We start from the raw sequence: 18,072 nt of genomic DNA on the forward strand, positions 1-18,072 counted from the left end.
ATTAGCACTGAATCACACAAAACATATTGTGCATGCCAGAAAGCATTTATCATTTGTGACTTGAGTACATGGAAAGCAGGAAACATTACAGTTGAGGTTTGAAACTTTTACCTGAATTCATTGCCCCTCTGCATCACAGCTCCCTCTGTAGTCACTTTGTTCTGCTGTTTGACCTGACACATTTATGATGAAAGTAAATTTAGCACATTTAATAATGTTAGACTGTTGCATTGATATCAGTGAACACATGCAGCCAAAGAACCCGATTGGTACATGTATCTCTGTTGCTGACTAGAAACGTCTGGAAAACTGAGTGAGATAAAAGGATATAATCTTTTACACACCCAGATTACAAATCCTACCCTTCCAAGTATTACATCTGCGACTTGTGAAAGTTTTGTCTCTTTTCCCACTATGAAAAATGTTGTGCTGCACAGGCAGTTGCTTTTACAGCTTTACACAGTGTTGATTTTTATTGTTTGTTTTATATGTTGAAAGCTTCATGGATTTAGATGTTATGGTGACTGCACATCAGGAACTGTTCTGCAACTGTCAAGAAGGCTATAACCTGTGAACATATTACTTTTTATATTGAAATTTCATTTCTTTCAAATGGCACCAAAAAAAGTATCATATAGTTCACTTGCATGCTATACAGATTAAATAATCTGTGACGACTAAAAACATCCACTCAGGAAGTTTTGGAAAAGTTCATTTATTTATTTTTTTAAAAATTATAATAACTGTTACACAAATGATTATGCTATTGGCAAAGCAAACCAGATGTTTATAGTTTAGAGAAAGCAAAACTAATAACAAAAGCAAATACGGAAAGTATAATGAAGCAAACTCTCATTTCTGACACAGAAAAAGCCAATCCTGTACCACACCAGGCTCACTGGCTGGACTTAATGGGTGCTCAGCACCCTGTTTTCAAACACAAAAATTACACTTTCAGCTAGTATAATTTGTATGAACGGACTTACATAAAGGAGAACATGAAAAAATGCAATCTTGGGAATCAATTCACTGAATTTGAAGAACCGCTACACTTTAGGATACTTTCTCAGGGAATAAATAGATCAAACAAGTAAATGAAAAGCAGGCAAAGGTAGAAGAGAATGATGACGTAATGGTAGGTCTTGCAGCTTTTGAACTTTGACACAGCTACTCCTCTGTATCTATACCTTCATATACAAAGTCAAAGCAAGCAATTCCTCACAACTTGTATATTCTGTATTTTATTACACTCAAAGCAATTAAGAACTGGTTATTTGTGTCCCCTTAACCTTTGAGCTATAATCTGATTATGACTCATCTTCTTCAGAGTAGAAACTATAGAAGATAAAATCCATCCTGTGCTGTTCAGACTGGAAGTTGGGAAAAAGTCCTCAACATAGGTTGATCTGCAGCATTTTGATGATGATATTTCTGAAATAAGAATATTTATACAATGCATAATGTGTCCAGCACAGATTTTTTTTTTTTTTTTTTTTTTTAACAAAACATATTGTCAATTTCAACTGCTTTAAATGACCAGCATGTAGGATTTAGGGGGATCTATTGGCAGAAGTATAATATTTATAACTATGTTTGCATTTGTGTATTATTACCAGGCATGTTGTGTTTTCTAGCTTCAAATGAGCCATTCATATCAACATACGGAGCAGGTCCTCTTTCATGGAGCCCACCATATTGCACCGCCATGTATCTACAGTAGCCCAGAACGGACAAACCAAACACTGGCTCTAGAGAGGGCCTTTGACATTTTTATGTTACCTGAAGGCCACCGTAGATTCTCCTACACACTTGGAAATGGAGGGATGGCGGGAGGGGTATTCAGTCGCTTGCAGTCTGCAACCTCACCATTAGAAGCCACTAATTCCTACAAACTGGTCCTTTAACATTGTCCACCTATTGTTCAAACAGTGCATCTGCCAGCTTTGAGCTATGAGCTATGTATAATGTTGGAAAAGGATTGAAGTAAAGGACACAAGTAAAACTTGGGGGCTAAGACAGATAACAGCAACAGTTATTCAGAAAGCATGATCATATTGGACTAATGGAGTGAAATAAGAGTTAAGGAGATTTAGATAAAGATCTCTCCTGTGAAACCTTTAAAATCCTTTATGTTGGTTCATCTGGGGACACAAAATAGGTCAAATGAAAGCTCTTCTTTACACCCACGCATGCGCACGCACACACGCACGCACGCACGCAAAGTCTCTTCAACGTATATGGATAAGGATGTAAATGGGCATCAATGGTCTCTTTGTAGCGGACAGTCACGGGCCACAGGTGGGAAATAAAACTACATGTGGTTGTTCAGGTGAGGTTTCTTTTAAAAAAAAAATGTTATTTTTGAAATGAGCACAGGTTGAAGTCATGGAGAATGTAATGAAATTAAAATTTAAGTCCATCATTTTACTTTCATTTGATCAACTACTTGCTGTTGCTGTCACCTCCCCCAGCTTTTCACTCACTTTCAGCTTGCTCTGTCACCGAAAGTTGGTTTACATACAACAATAGAAAAAAAACATATCTATTTTTTTAGCTTCTTGGATAGGACCTTTTTGAGCGGAGGGTTCTTCTGGTCCTGGGTAGTGTCCTGATCCGGGTGAGTCTGGGGCGTCTTTGACTCGTAGAGCTGTTTGAGGCTGAGGGTCTGCTGTTCCTTCATGGTTTCTCGTTGGGCCTGGCGCAGCAGACGTTTCATGGTCTTCACCTTTTCCCTCAGGTGGCCGTTGGCTTTCTCCAAGGTGCGCACCTTCTGGGAGAGAGTCCTCACCCTCTCTTCTTCTTCGAACAGAGCCTTCTGCACTGTGGAGCACAACAGCTGTGGAGAGAAGAGGGAAAAGATTTAAGTTTGTTTGTTCCAATTTTTTATACATAAATTTGTAATGTTTGGAAAAGCATGAAGGGGATTTGATTAGGTGCACTTCAGGAAAACAAGTTTAACTTTGACCCATTTAAACATTTACCTGTCAAATTACTGATCATTTACTATCAGGCTACTTGCAATTTACTGCTCAGAGAAAGCCAGTATCAGCTTATATTCTGCAAGATTCCCCACTGAATTCCATCCTACTGTGCCATTTGAGTGAAATTGTATTCCATCATGGCTCATACTGTCAGATTTAATATATTTTTGTTACATTTATGACGTAGCACCTGACAGATCTGCTGTTTTTGATACTAGATTTCCTTTGGATAAGTCAAGTCACTGCTGGCTGGCTCTTTGGGCTGACCACCGCTGCCAACAGCTCATAAGTCTTTTAGCATATTCCACTGTTTGTGTGTGAGTCAAAAAAAAGAACTTTTTGGCTGCTTCTAGCCTAAAAAGAAAGAGAACGGAAGGAAAAAGTCAAGAAATTAATCATGAAGTATTTTTACCTTTCTTGCTATGGCACAGTCTGTGGAAATATATCTAAAGAATTTAAGCATTACCATGTATGTCCTGCTCTTTGTGTACCAGCCAGTTTATATAAGCCAAAGACAACTTACACTGTAGTTCAAGGTGGGGACTAAGAGAAATCTGAGGTAAGGAGAGTGGTCACACAACATACTCTCTGTGTTTCAGTGAGACACCACTGTGAGATGAAACCCAACATGCCTGCGAACCTGCGACAGATGATCCAAAGGCCCGGACCTTTTCTAGGTGAAAAAATTAGCTCCAGATGCGTCTGACTGCATGCCTGTCTGCCTGAGTGTGGATTTCCTCCACAGATCCTAATGCGTCCACATGGGCCAGCGTGAAACACTGATGTAAATTCTCTGCCATCAGATAACAACCGCTGAGGGTTTTGAGGAAATGTTAAAAATGTGCTGCCGGCTGCCGGCCCACATCACTGGTTAGTACATTACTCGTTGTAATATTAGCTGAGGACTTTTCCCTATGTGCTCTTGCGTGTATCCCATAGGGATTTGAAAGGATGAAGTATAGGAACAGAAAAATCAAGTGATGTAAAGCAGAAAGTGTAAAATGGCAAATCACTGTTTTGTGCACTCAAGTACAGCTTTCACACAAACACGACTCCCTTCAGTCGGTTTTTCATTTTCACGTCCACAGTGCTGTTCTAAGCTGCAGCACGGACAAATACTTAAGTAATTGCCCTTGAAAAAGTCTACAGCCAAGAATGAGGCACAGGTGTACCATTTAAACCTGCCTCTTCTGCTAATGATAAACCTTTCTCACATGGACATCGATGATGAAAACACGTTTTTGCAACATGTCTGAGATAAATCTTGATCAGCAAGACAGAGATCACAACTTCTATGGCCATAACTGTCAGGAGACTGAAAATCCTATGATTTGTGGCTACAAAACTGCACTCAGTTGCAAGTTTCATTAGGTACACCTAGTCTAATACAGTATTGCTGATTTTTAGGTAACATTGCATAATTATTCACTGAGACCACTGCACTAACAAGAAAAGAGTCTTAAATCAGTTCTGGTACAATGTTGATGAATCAGCAACAAATCACTGGAGCTGGGGAACCATGGGTCAGAGCAGCAAAGATATAAGATGACAGTTTTCCAATAAGGGTTTTAGTAGATAAATATGTTCAGGACCAGTGGTTATTACGTCTCTGAATCAGGGAAGCCAAATCAGTCTCATCAAAATGCAGCAGTTGGTATTTACCTCCAGTCATAAACCAAAGAGTGAACATTTTAACTGAGAATAATGGCTTATGAGTAGACACAGTAGCATGTCGATAAATCATATCTACAACACTCCTCTCCTTATAATTCTTAGGGAAGCTTGTTTTGGTTCTGTACAAAAAGTCAAGCTTCTGTCATGGTTTTCCAGCAACATTTTCAATGTGATATTTAAATTGGAATCAAGCCAGATGCCAAGCTATTTGTTTTCTATGGCGCTTGCAATATTATAGAGTGTGAATGCAGATAGGTAAGTTACTATATTCTATATCTCTTGATCTCAAGAACAACATGCATTTTGTTTTATTTGCATTAAATAGTAATATAAGGTTATTAAGAGCAGTGTACAAAAGGAAAACTCTTATTTTGCAACAGCTGATTGAACATATTCAGAAATTAAGCATACTGAAAAATTGACACAATAAACACGGATCATACAAAATCATCTGAAGCCTGCTTTCTGGTAAAGATTTATAGTCTTCAAGACAAGACTACTGAAGAGTACTTAAATCTTCGAAAAACATTATGGAACAGTTTTTACACGCTGGTTAGTCTTCCTGACCAGAAAAATTACTTTGACATTGATATTGCATCTTCATTAAGCTGAACAGATTAAAAAAGAATCAAACTCAAAATCAAAGCAGCTGAGGCAGATATCCTAACTTTTTGACTCTAATATGGTTCAATCTCCAAAAACACTCGGTCATATTTCCCACAATGCAACTCATCACTAAATGCCCATGTCTTTCAAACTCTACATCCCAGGATTTTGACAGGCTCCAAAATGGAGCCATGTGGTGCACCCTCAGTATCCAACAGGACTTTAATGATCAAAGTCTGATATGATCCAAACTCAACTAAAAAAAACAAAAGGGTTTATATTTTATGCAGGACTGTACGTGTTTCTGAACGTGTCATTTCCCATGTCAGAGGAGACATGTTTGAAACCTTTCTGAGTAAAACAGAGATATTTGCACATCCCGTGTATGTACACAATGTTTTGTTACATCACATTAACTGAGGCTGAAATTTTACAACATATGAGCAGCCATTTGTTTTGCCTCCATGTGCAGTCATCAGGTCAGGACAGTGTCTGTAAACCTCAAAGCTAATATTTCTACATTAGTGTTGAGAACAAAAACTGTGGGAAAACCCAACTTGTTAAAATAATGTTTTTATTGCTGATACAGTTTGGTGTTGAATCTTAAGTTGAATACAGGCCATTTGATTTACTAAGGTTTGGATGATGTGATGTGTATGGCATGATCTGTTCTGATGTGAGTTTGGGTCGGTTGTCCAAACAATGGTTGCTCAGTACCAGGAAAAAAAACAAAGTCTGTTTTTATTTTTCTTAGAGGAAATCTAATCATGAGAATGATGTAAGAAAGGAGCACTGATATCTAAATGTCGCTCTGTAATTATAATCACAGGCTGACCCAAAAGTTTGCTGTTAATGGAAATACAAACCATGTTTTCGTTCCCCCTACCCATGGCAGATTTTAGCTTTTATGAGTAGTCAGCAAATGATTGGAAACAGACAGAAGAAGACTGACCTAAATCAGGCGGATTATGCCAAAGGTTTAGATTCATTAAAGGGGATAAAGTGGTGGTGAGTGACTGGAAACCATTTATGTACTGACACAAAGGACTCTGAGATGAAATGCCAAGTCTACAGAGTGACGGAGCACCAGGTGCAAATGAGCTTTGATCAATGAAACAATGACAGCAAGGTGTGCACTGGAGCTCAAGCCTATTGATTCAGGTCATCTTAAAATCTGATGTCCATCAATATGAATGCCATAGGCTTTAAACAGAGTAGATAATTTCAGATACTCTCACACTCTTAAATCATCAATCTGAATGGTCCTATGTGTAACCGGGAGCTATTTTGTGATTAAGAGTTGTAATTTAATTTCACCATGTATCCTTTTTCCCTGGTTTTACTTTAGTTAGTCATTTTCTACATTTTTCTCTCTCCCAGAGAGTTATGGTTTTTCCAGTCCATCAAAGCCATCCCCCTCCTTCAATATTTATCATGTTCTCTGGCTACACTTGGTTTACTGATGGTACTGTTTCATCTGAGGGCTCCAACTAATGATTATTTCCATTATCAATTAATCTACAGTGTGTTTTCTCAAGTTATCATTTAATTGTTTAGTCTATAGAATGTCAGAAAATTATGAAAAATGCCTGTCACAGTTTCCAAACATCTTAAAATGTCTTGTTTTGTCTGACCAACCGTCCAACACCAAAAGATATTCATTTAACAATATATAAAACACAGAAAAGCAGATGCAATTGAAAAGCTACAACCAATACATGATTAGTATTTTTGCTGGAAAAATTACTTAAACAATTAAATAAGTTACCAATTAATTAAGTCAATTGACTAACTGTTAAAGTGATTCCTTGCTTCAGCTTGAGCCAATGTTGGTTTGGAAGTGATACTCCATCATGAGTCTGACATTGTTATACAAGCGCAATGCTAGATCAGTTATAATGAGGCAAACAAAGACCATTGGCTCCATATGATGTCACTCTAATGTTAGGACTATTGTCTTTGAGCATACTGCTTTGCAAAATGCTTTGCCAAAGGCCTAGCAAAAACAATGTTTTTAAGTAGATTTTTCCTTTAAACATAGTGAGTTCTTTGTCCGACAAAAGAACCTCAAGAAATGTGTATTTAGTTTCCCATGCCTTCAGATCTTATTTAGCTTGCCCACTTCTTCATAGTATTCCTTTGAAAACAACAGGATGTAATGTTAAATCCTTTTTGTGTGCACCACAAAACTTCAGACTAGTGGGGCTCTTATTGCACCCTTTCCCACAAAGTATGTGTGAAGCCACCATGAATCTGTAACCGCTGAATCCCAATAAAAGTCCTTTTCATCAAATGTTTTATCGACACTAGCAAATGGTTTATATTGGTGGTTCTGGTGGCTACGTACCCTGCTGTCCTCCTGAGCCTCCCACTCCGGGGTGAAGCTATGGACCTGTGTTCCAGGCGTGCAGTTGGAAAACTGGAAGAGGCTGGCAAACATGCGGTGGTTATCTGCAGTGTCAGGGAAGATGGGGTCCTGGAAGTTCACTCCATGAGGGACAATATTGTAGTTCTCGTCCATCCTGCAAAAGATTGTATTGATACACTTGTGAACAAAGGCAAAAATGAACATCTACAAAAGTTACCCATGTTTGAAAAACACAGATGCAGATTGTTTCCTGTCTCTAGTAAAATAAAAGTTGTGAAATTTGAGCAACAAGAAATTGTGCGATACCTCCTGAATACTGATTTTATTAGGAAGGACAAGCCATTTAAATCAAAGCAATGGAGGAGATTATACCTATTTATCCTAGACTCATAGGAGACCCCTAGTTTTAGTGAGTCTCTAGTTATAGCAGCATACAAAGTTGGCAGACACTAACAGTAAGAGTTAGAACATTTTGGAACAAAACCCCCAAACATTTATATATATGCACAATTGCTAACAGACCCTGGTCTATTTTTATGCAAATTCAATCATTATGTAGATGACTCAAGCCAGCAAATTACAAGCCAAAGGGATTCACCGTGCATGTTTCATATCTTCTCCTACAATGTGAAGTGTGTGAGGAAGGAAGCAGCGTGTTTTCCATACATCTGGATTTCATCTCTGATCCCTCGAGGGACATCAAAAGTTTGGTTGTCCCTATCGGAGACTGTGTGTGTGGGTGTGTGTGGGGATGTTGAAAGAACAAGAAGAAAGCTGATGTTTTGCTTCAACAGAAAGAGGTCAAAGGTCAGATGTAAGCACAGCAACCAGGAGGTCAGAAGAACCAGGAACTTAAATGGACTTTTACAGCAATGGAAGAATGAGTGAACACATCAACAGTGACATGAAACCCTTTTTTACATTGTATAGATGTTGGTAAATTTCACACCGTGTTCGTCCTGTTACAAAGACATTATTTTGAGTGACAGTTTATGTGGGAGTTTCATCTCCTTTAAGGTTCTGTGGTCGGTTGTCTCCTTATGACAGAGAGCTTAAAAAATGTTGATGAGTGAGATATAGGCTAAAGTTTTTACAGCGAACATATGGCTGAAGCAGCACACTCAATCTGTCTCCTTTAAACGTCCAGAGGGAGATCCTAGGTTGCATTTTTCTCCATGCTCTGATTCGTCCTGTCCTGGGAGCTTATTCTCATGATTGATTGGAAAAACTGCTTTGGTCTGAGACAGTGTTGTTGAGACTTTTATAACAGGAAATGGACGTCCACTGGAGACTACAATGAGAACTTTTCAGTTTTGGCTTCATAATAAAGTGTCTGGTGTTGCAGAGTGGCCACAACAATTGTTCACTATCAGTCTTTGTGAATCTTTGGGTGTTGTGGTGCCAAATAACACATTGAATAAAAGCAAACAGCACTTTTACTATGAAAAGAAGCAATAAAGACACATAGAAAAAGATCGTGATACATGTGTACAAGGTTCAATCACAGTAGCTCAATGACAAAATGAAGGAATTGCTGGGAAAGACACTATTGTTCAATGCCCATTGATACCCATGTATCCTTTGTGGACTAGAGTCCTGTGCATAGGAAAATATGGGTAAACAATTTTGAGGGGTTTTCCCTCCATTACAAACACCACCACACCATTTGTTTACTGGAGTAATCACTGCTTCATAATCATCATCAGATCGGCACTTAAATGGGCTCTGTTGTGACTAGCTCCAGGAAGTTTCTGATGGTGGTCGTCTGGCTGATTACAGGGATAACGTCCGGATGTTTCCACCATCACAACAGGGGCCAGAAAAGTCATCCCAGGAGGTGTAATTAACTGAAACCAGTGAAAATCCTTTTAAAAGTCGTCATCCTGCTCAGCAGTGCACCATCACACCTGTGAGCGTGACTCTGCGTATGTGTAACATATAAAAATGCTATTGATGTTGGCCCTGCTGCATAACCTCATGTGGGACAGCCAAACATTAAACTTGAGGAATGCCCCCCCCCACACACACACACACCACCACCACTGATGGTACACTGGTGTATTTCAGCAGTGCTGGGCAGACAGAAGGCGGTCCTGCCGACTGTTGGCGGGCTGATAACTCTCCTGAGTGAAAATTCTTTGTAGGTTTACCTTCAAGCTGTTGGGAAATGTCTGGCACTGTAATTACACTGACTGGAATGTAATCAAGGTTTCCTGAGCAACAGTGTTGTTTCTGTCCGACACAGACATTTAAGAATTAACCTGCCACATACTTTTTTTGAAATCTGAGTGGAAACTTTGGCAGGTTATGAAATACAATATCAACCTGAAATCAATACATGGTCAGAAAAACTGATTATAAAGGAGAACGTGGGCAGATGGTGCCAGTCATCTGCCTCTGAGCAAGTGCAAATGTTTCCTTACTGGCCAACAATTGATTGACTCCTCTGAAAGGCTTTGCTTCCTTTCATGACAGATCTCAGCACAGGTTTGAAGAGTTGCTGATTTTCATTGGAGAGACAGGGCAAGGCACAGAGAGGAACTGAGGTTCAAGGATGGATTTTATATTATACTCACAATATATTACTGGGGTGTCTAGCGGTAAAAACACATACAATATACTGTGATGGCAATGTCTCTGGCTCAAGATGTGAGGTCTGCTCAAAATGTTTGGCCTTCTGAATTACCAAACTACTGAATGCCAGTCACTGATGTTATTCTGAACAGATGTTTCTTATACCTAAAACTTAATTGGTTGAACTTCTATCCTTCAGTTTAAACATTTAACTCTCATAGATGTGCACATTGTGTCAGTTGGGTCCCAAGCTCAGGAAGGTCAGATGGTGGAGCCAGTGATGATGTAATTCAAGTGTATGACTGCAAGACAAAATGAGGTCCTTGTACCCCATTGTCTAATCCAAAATATAATACACTAAATGTACATTTTAGTTTCTGGTCGTTCTCATTCAAGTGTTTTTTTAAGCGCTTTACATTCAATTTCCATTTTTTTTGGATTAGGTGTAATGAAGTGGCTGCAGTGTAGGCTACTGAACAGACATGTCAGCTATACTGGTGGGACTGATAGTGGAACATACAAATGTATGTGAAATTATCGTTTCTCTTTTCCAAAGACTTAATAATAAAAATTTCATATACCCTGCCTAACACCACTTACCCATAGAGTTTAACTGAGTTTACAGTACAATATTTATTTTCGCACTCAGTTATTATCAGATCTAATTATCACTCACTAACTTTTTGCACTCAAAGCAATTTATTCTAATTAAAAAAGTGGGAGAAGATGTGTAATTGTTCTTAATCATAAATAGCAATGTAAAGTTTATTGCAGCTGTGAGACACATCTGGATAAGAGGATGAAAATGGGTCATGCCGTGTTACCTCATAGGAAACAGTCACTGAGACAAACTCTTAAACCGTTTAACATATCATACAGCCCAAAACAAAATCATATTCATGTGCTTGAAATCTTACGTACATTTATAACTTTGCATCAATATATGTGTTTAACTGCTACAACCCAAATGATCAGTTGTTTCTTTTGTCTTTTTTCTATAACTTTATTGACTTATATGCATTAAGTGGTAGTTGTTTTTTTGTTTGTATTGTTTTTCAGTTTTTTCTTGCTGAATCTCTTCACTCATTCCGTATGGGGCAAATAAAGCTATAATTAAATCATTTTCATTTGGACTTAAAGAAATAATTTTCATGACTGAATGCCGGGCATGGGTTTCTCACCTTAGAAAGAAGTAGTAGTTGTTGTTTTTGGTGACACTGTAGGAGAAGCAAGGGAAGTAGCCCAGGCCGGTGACATTAAACCTGGAGCCGGCGGGGACCTCCAGCATGCTGCCCCACGCCTGGTCGCACAGCAGCTCGATCTCGGCGGAGAAGAGCAGGTCTGTGTCGTGCTGCCACGGCAGGTAGTTATACACACTGTACGACTCTTTGTGCAATGCCAACACCTTGGCAAAGACTATGATCTCCGCCAGCTCAGCGCGGCACGCTTCTGTTTGCGGTCTCCAGTCGTGGGGCAGCTGACATCCCCAGCTCCCATGGGGACCGGCCGCTGCCAGAATAAAACCCAAAATAATCCACATGATCCGAGAGAGAGAGAGGAGACGGAGACGTCTGTGGGTCACTGAGGCGCACCGACACGCACGATTCAGCTGATGGATGAAATCACGAAAAGAGACACTGCAGGGCTTTCACACCATGCACAAACTTCCACCAGCGCTGGCTCAACTGATTTTCACAGTAAGTCAATATAAACAACAAAATAGCCCCGGACAGTTGGTAACTTCACTGCGGTCCCTGCTCCCTCCCCCAGCCACAATACCTGCGATCAGTGGATCAGCCCATCCACACCAGCATCCCCTGAAAAACTTTGCCTCTCACCTTTGAAATGACATCAGGAGGAGCTAATTAGGAGCTTGCATTCAAGCCTGTGTGTGAAATTTCCTAAGTAAAACTCCCTTAAACAACACAACAAATCCTCCAGCTCCAACGTTGTGAGAATGTGTCATTTAATGCAACAAAAAACAGTCGTGAATCTTCGACAGAAAACAATAAAAGAGTACGGTTAGAATTAAAATTTCCAATAGATCAGTGGTGCCCTCTAGTGGCAATATGCGAAGAAACAAGGTACTTCAGTTTTCATTAGATTAACCCGGGCTAATTTACTAGTTTAGTAGTATAAAAGAATGTTGTAGACTCCATAAGAAAATATCAGTTAAGAGCTTTCATTCGTGTTTTTTTCTGCTGGTGCTCAGGTATAGTAGGCTGACATGTTGATCAGGTGATAGAGGCCAGACAGTCTGCAATAAAAATGGACAGGCTGAAAACTGTGAACCCCAGAAAAAGGGACCGTCAATCTCATAAACGAGTTTGTCCCCTTTCACGGGCCAGTGGCGCAATGGATAACGCGTCTGACTACGGATCAGAAGATTCTAGGTTCGACTCCTGGCTGGCTCGACTTTTACACAACAAAGCATGATACAGATGTACAACACCGCGTTACATTGTCATAGTAAGACGAAGATATACATGAACCCATCATGAGATTCTCCTGTTATACTGTATAATGGTGCTTACACTTACACAAAACTAATGGCACCTATGATAAGTGGATTTTCACAGGCACATTTCCTGCAGAATCAGGCCTTTTTAAAAAAAAAAAAAATATACACTTAGATAAGCTCTGTATTTTCATACTTTTAATAAGGTAAAATTTGAAATGCAGGACAAATACTTAGTATTTTTCTATATTAGAACTCAGCTACTTAAAGTTTTATCTGACAAATATTTGGTATAGGCCTGAAAGGTCCCGAGTCAAGACGAACTTAGATCTGTGTCCACACTTCGTTTGTCGGGCCAGTGGCGCAATGGATAACGCGTCTGACTACGGATCAGAAGATTCTAGGTTCGACTCCTGGCTGGCTCGAGTTTTAAACTTCATCACTAGACAACCAGAAAACATGCATAGCATAGCACATCACAGACCGCTAACATGTAGTTAAACCAAGGTAGCGATCTTTCTAAAACTAAAACTACTATAGCAACTTGCCAAAGAATCGTGCTTTAGTCAAAATGTCACAATTAATTAAAGAACGAATATATGTGAAGAGGATGGTGCAAATGCTTCCTCGATTGCCGAAATTTGTCTTCCTTTAGGACCGATCTGCACACAGGTCTAAAGAGATGCTGCTGTCCTATGCAGACAAAATATGGCTGTCTTTAGGGCAATCTGTTGTTGTTGTTGTTGTTGTTGTTGTTGTTGTTGTTGTTAAGTCGAAATATCTAGCACACAGGTAACACTCAAACTAAGGAAGAGCAGACATAGAGATCCTGAGAGCCAAGACACACGAAATGATGTTTGAGAGGGACTTCCACGGGCCAGTGGCGCAATGGATAACGCGTCTGACTACGGATCAGAAGATTCTAGGTTCGACTCCTGGCTGGCTCGACTTTTCATTATGATCACTATTCTATGCTTAATTCTTGGGTAAAATAATGTGTGACATCACGGATCGTTCTCGCATGTAGATAGACCTATGTAGACCATGTAGACGCGGTACAGTCCATCTGCTTAAAATAACTCGTGTTTTAGTCAAAAATATACACACAAATATACACATGAACTATTTTACTTTATTTTAAGTGTTTTCTAACTGTAGAGAAGCTGGTTCTCGTTGCAAAACCAGGTCAGGCAGAGAGTGCAGGCGGAGAGTGGAAGTGAAGTTCAGTGTATGAATTTTATGTTATACTAACAGCCATAAGGAAATCTGCATTCAGTTTTACCAAAATATGTTTGGCAAGGAGGGCTACAAAACGTGTAACCTAGACTGTGCCACACATATGTCAATCTCAGGAAGGACAGTTAGTGCCACAAAGACAAGGATCCTGAGAGTACAAATAAATTAAACACACAAACGCTATAGCACTTCGTAGGGCCAGTGGCGCAATGGATAACGCGTCTGACTACGGATCAGAAGATTCTAGGTTCGACTCCTGGCTGGCTCGTGTTTTCTGCCTTCAAACCTTGCATTATTTTTAACGTTAAGAACTGTTATAATGGGATATAGATCTTTTAATCAGTCGGTTTACAACAACTCTTATTTTAGTGAAAATATCAGATATAACGCACGTTTTCTTACCAATCGCGTTGCTTATCGCTACCAAGATTTGATGGATAACGCGTGTGACTAAGTTTTGTCTCCTGGCTGGTTCTACTTTTCAGCATCATTACTGTGAGGAACACTTACATAACATTACATAACTACATCATCATGGAATGTCACCATATCTGGATATAATAAAAAAGTAACATTTCACAGGACACCAAGTGAACAGTCTAACAGCTGGCAGAGTAGAAAAACAGGACCTCACCGTCAGAAAGTACTGCTGGTTTTATTTAATAGCTGGCTTTTCAGAAAATCAGTAAATCAGTCCTGATATACACACCACAGGCCTTTGCAGGACTGAAAACATCTTTCAGTTGCAGTTAAAGCTACTGAGCACAACTTTACAAAAATACTTTCTAAGTTCAGGGGTTCATGTAGGCTTATTTTCTAATAACAGTTACTATTATAAATTGCAATTATAAAATACCATTTACTCCATAGGCTATTTGTGTTAGGGCAACATTTTATATTAACATTGTGGGTGATCATCATTTGACTCATATGAAATGTGACTGAATGATAACAAACTTTTCTTAGTATGAGATATAAATACTTGATGTAGATAACCTTACTGAAGTGAGTTTGACCACTTAAGTAAATACCATTACATTCTGAAGCAGTCAGCTCACATGTAGTAATCGGATATAAAACAAATACACCTCTAGATGGCAGCATCATCAAGCATCAAAGCATTAATGCATTGAGAGTTGTAGTTGGTTCATTGTTCAGATGCTCTACTGGCTGTGGTTTAACACTAGAAGCTCTTCAGATGCATTTACAGAAACCCTATTTATACAAAGCCAGCATCACACTAAAAGCACAATAGTGAACACTTAGAGGTGCTGCAGATCCAGGGTGCAGATTTTTACCTGATGGTCAGTGGCTTACAATATTCTTTTTGTTAATGAAGAGAAATCTGTTTCTGCTGTATGTCAAAAAGTGGCAGCAGGAAGAGTAGGAATTCCTGCTGTGAGGGTTGTAATTTGGTGTGCAACTAGGGCTTGTTCACATTACACATACTTGTTTGACCCAATGTTAATGTGAAAATGTTCATTTGTGCAGCTTTAAAATGTTTACACGACAACTGGAATATCCGCTGCACTTGAATGCTACAGTTAAATTTTTCTCTGTTGTTTGAATAACCTGTAGTGGGTCATGCCAATCACACTGGAGGAAAAGTTGCTCATTTCAGCAAATACAAAGTTTATACATTTTTAATAGACCTTCAAAATGTTACACCATTTCCCAACCAAAAAGCTATTCACAGGACCTTGTGCTCCCCAAACACAAACAGACACACAAAAGATTTCTCTCATCATTCTCCATGATTTCTACCGCACTGTTCTTTACACAACGACACATTCTTTCCCTCCCCACTGCTTAGAACAAATCTATCTAATGCCTGTTTCTCAGGTGACAAACACAAAGTGCCAGGTGCTGGCAGGGGGGCACAACAATCGAGAGGTAGAAGAGTGTGCATGAGGACATGGCTGCAACACTGCTGACTGTGATGCTCGTGATCACTTACATCTGTGAGGGAGGTGAAACATTTTTCTCAGAAACTGCTATTTCATGACAATATGCAACCTCTCAGCTCTTATCTGCAATGAATGCATCTGTGTCAACCGTTTGCATAACAGCACTCCTGAGGAAATCAACAGCGTCTGACTTCCTGCAGAAAATCCGAGAGAAACGTGCATCAGAGTGTTTTCCTGGAGGCTGCAGTACAGAGGTCAGCGAGGCTGCAGAGCTGGTAGAAGTGGATTTAGGATATATAAGTTCTCTATCACTTGTAATTTCTTTCACATTTGCTGAAAGCTTTGGGTTTTTTTTTTGCTCCAATACACACATTATTTTAGAATGTATTCAGACCCTTCACATCTTCACATCCTCTCTGCCAGTTCTGATTTTTCAAAATAAATGTAAATGTCAGTAACTATAGACGATATTAACAGGAAGGCTTCGATTAAAAATGTTAGGGCAGCTGGGTCCCTGCACAGAGTGTGATACTATCCACGTGAAACCAGACATCATACATAATGACCATGTCCAGAACCTGGACTTGAGAAGCACTCCTTTGTTCAACAGGCATGAAGTGTAACTCAATCAAGCAAGTCACTCAGGCATTCACCATTACTGTGTCCTTATATACAGGCTTGCAGTCTGAAGACAGAGTGTTAAGAAGTTAGGACATTTACATTGACTTTGTTGCTTAGTGCACCTGCTGAAAATATCAGACGACCAGCATGAAAGCCAGCGGAGAGGTGGAAGTTGATCGACTAGGATTTCTGTCATGTTTTAGCACATTTGACAAGCATACCTCATGGATACTATTGGAAACGAGAGCCTATATTGTTGTGTATTATATGCTATGTTTGGAGTAAATGAAACCATTTAATTTACAGGACAGTTCCAGCCTGCTGTATAATGGAGGTGCCGCTCGGAAAGAGATAAATCTTGTAAGTTGTTAGAGTGTGGTGCTTAATCTTAAAATGATTAATGTTGTTTTTAGATAAATAAAAGTAATATCACACATGAGGTATATTAATGAAGCCATTACAACTCTGCCTAAAAACTCTTTTCTTGTAACAGAGACCTGCTAAGGGAAGCTGTAAATGAATGATCTGGGATGTAACCAAAAAGGAAAGCACAAGATGACAATGTTGTTGTTGGGTAAAGGGAAACTTGGGTTTACCAAAACCATCCAAGGACCAACTGCAACTTTGTTTGACTGCTTATCAATTGAAAACACGGAAAAACTTTAGAGGGGGATTTGTTGCAAGTATTTAGCAAAATACAAACGTATTTCTTTCCCAGGGAGTTCAAATAGTTAAATTTGTTGTATATTACATCTACCATTAACAGTATATTTGACCTGCAAAATAACAAATGTTAACAGCAAGCATCATATAAACACTTTAATAAAGATACAGTATATCATATTGATGTTTATTCATTTTGTATTGAATAGCAAATGCAGATATGTGGCGACTCTTGTGACCCCCTGTATGTTTTTGTTTTTCCACTCATTTACTCGAGATTGTTGTTTGTTTGTTACTTGCCTGTATCTTAGGACACATCTTTATCCAATCACTTATCCACTAACCACTGACAGTGTTTTTTTTTTGTTTTTTTTACATGTATAAAGATGAATTTTAGACAACGTGACCTAAATTAGCTATCTACATTGGGTGACAGGACACTGCCTCTTTGATGTTGCCTTCAAGTGCTTCAAGACACTTAACTCATAGTTGATTAAAAGAAAACAAGTCACTGACTCAGAAAAATAGCAGAGCTGCTGCCCTGACCTGTAGCCTGGAGTTTTAAATTCATATTTGTAAACTCTGGATGTTTGCTGACACAAAGAATATCTTTGTCCTCTGAGTAGTTTCTATTAATAAGTCAGCCTATAAAGAGGGCCACACGCAATTGATAAAGAAAGAAATCAGTTTGATTCATGTGGACTACTTCAAATAACGAATGTTGTTCTTTTTCCAGTTGCAGTAGTGAAATGCGTGTTGAAGGACTATTTCTAACTTTGAAAATATTCAAGGTAAAGTTTTGGTTCCCATAGTCACATGCTGATCACGGGCTTTGATGGTCGCTCTTTCCTCGCATATCTACCGGACAGATGACCAATTAAATGATCGAAGGTAGAAAATGCACAGACTTGAGATGTTACTCTTCCATTTTAACCTCTACCCTCATATCTTGCCATATTTCGAGTATGTGCTCCCTTCTATGCT

The 18,072-nt window shown here is 39.1% G+C and overlaps 1 protein-coding gene and 4 non-coding genes across 5 annotated transcripts; 4 read left to right on the forward strand and 1 right to left on the reverse strand.

Moving 5' to 3' along the window:
* Window positions 1-749: 749 nt before the first annotated feature.
* On the reverse strand, window positions 750-12,113 carry LOC111221794 (coiled-coil domain-containing protein 3-like). The gene is made up of 3 exons (XM_022745357.1): window positions 11,385-12,113; window positions 7,609-7,783; window positions 750-2,836 (listed from the first exon to the last, which is right to left on the reverse strand). The coding sequence occupies exons 1-3, from the start codon at window positions 11,741-11,743 to the stop codon at window positions 2,543-2,545; spliced, it is 828 nt and encodes a 275-aa protein (XP_022601078.1). The 5' UTR covers window positions 11,744-12,113; the 3' UTR covers window positions 750-2,542.
* A 431-nt stretch (window positions 12,114-12,544) lies between these two features.
* Window positions 12,545-12,617, forward strand: trnar-acg. The gene has a single exon. It is a non-coding gene; the product is annotated as a tRNA-Arg (tRNA).
* A 396-nt stretch (window positions 12,618-13,013) lies between these two features.
* On the forward strand, window positions 13,014-13,086 carry trnar-acg. Its single transcript has one exon. It is a non-coding gene; the product is annotated as a tRNA-Arg (tRNA).
* Window positions 13,087-13,535: 449 nt separating this feature from the next.
* Window positions 13,536-13,608, forward strand: trnar-acg. The gene has a single exon. It is a non-coding gene; the product is annotated as a tRNA-Arg (tRNA).
* A 484-nt stretch (window positions 13,609-14,092) lies between these two features.
* trnar-acg lies at window positions 14,093-14,165 on the forward strand. The gene has a single exon. It is a non-coding gene; the product is annotated as a tRNA-Arg (tRNA).
* Window positions 14,166-18,072: the final 3,907 nt, after the last annotated feature.

The sequence above is a fragment of the Seriola dumerili genome, unplaced genomic scaffold (assembly GCF_002260705.1).
Source record: "Seriola dumerili isolate Sdu_G_001 unplaced genomic scaffold, Sdu_1.0 BDQW01000088.1, whole genome shotgun sequence".
Classification (NCBI taxonomy): Eukaryota; Metazoa; Chordata; class Actinopteri; order Carangiformes; family Carangidae; genus Seriola; species Seriola dumerili.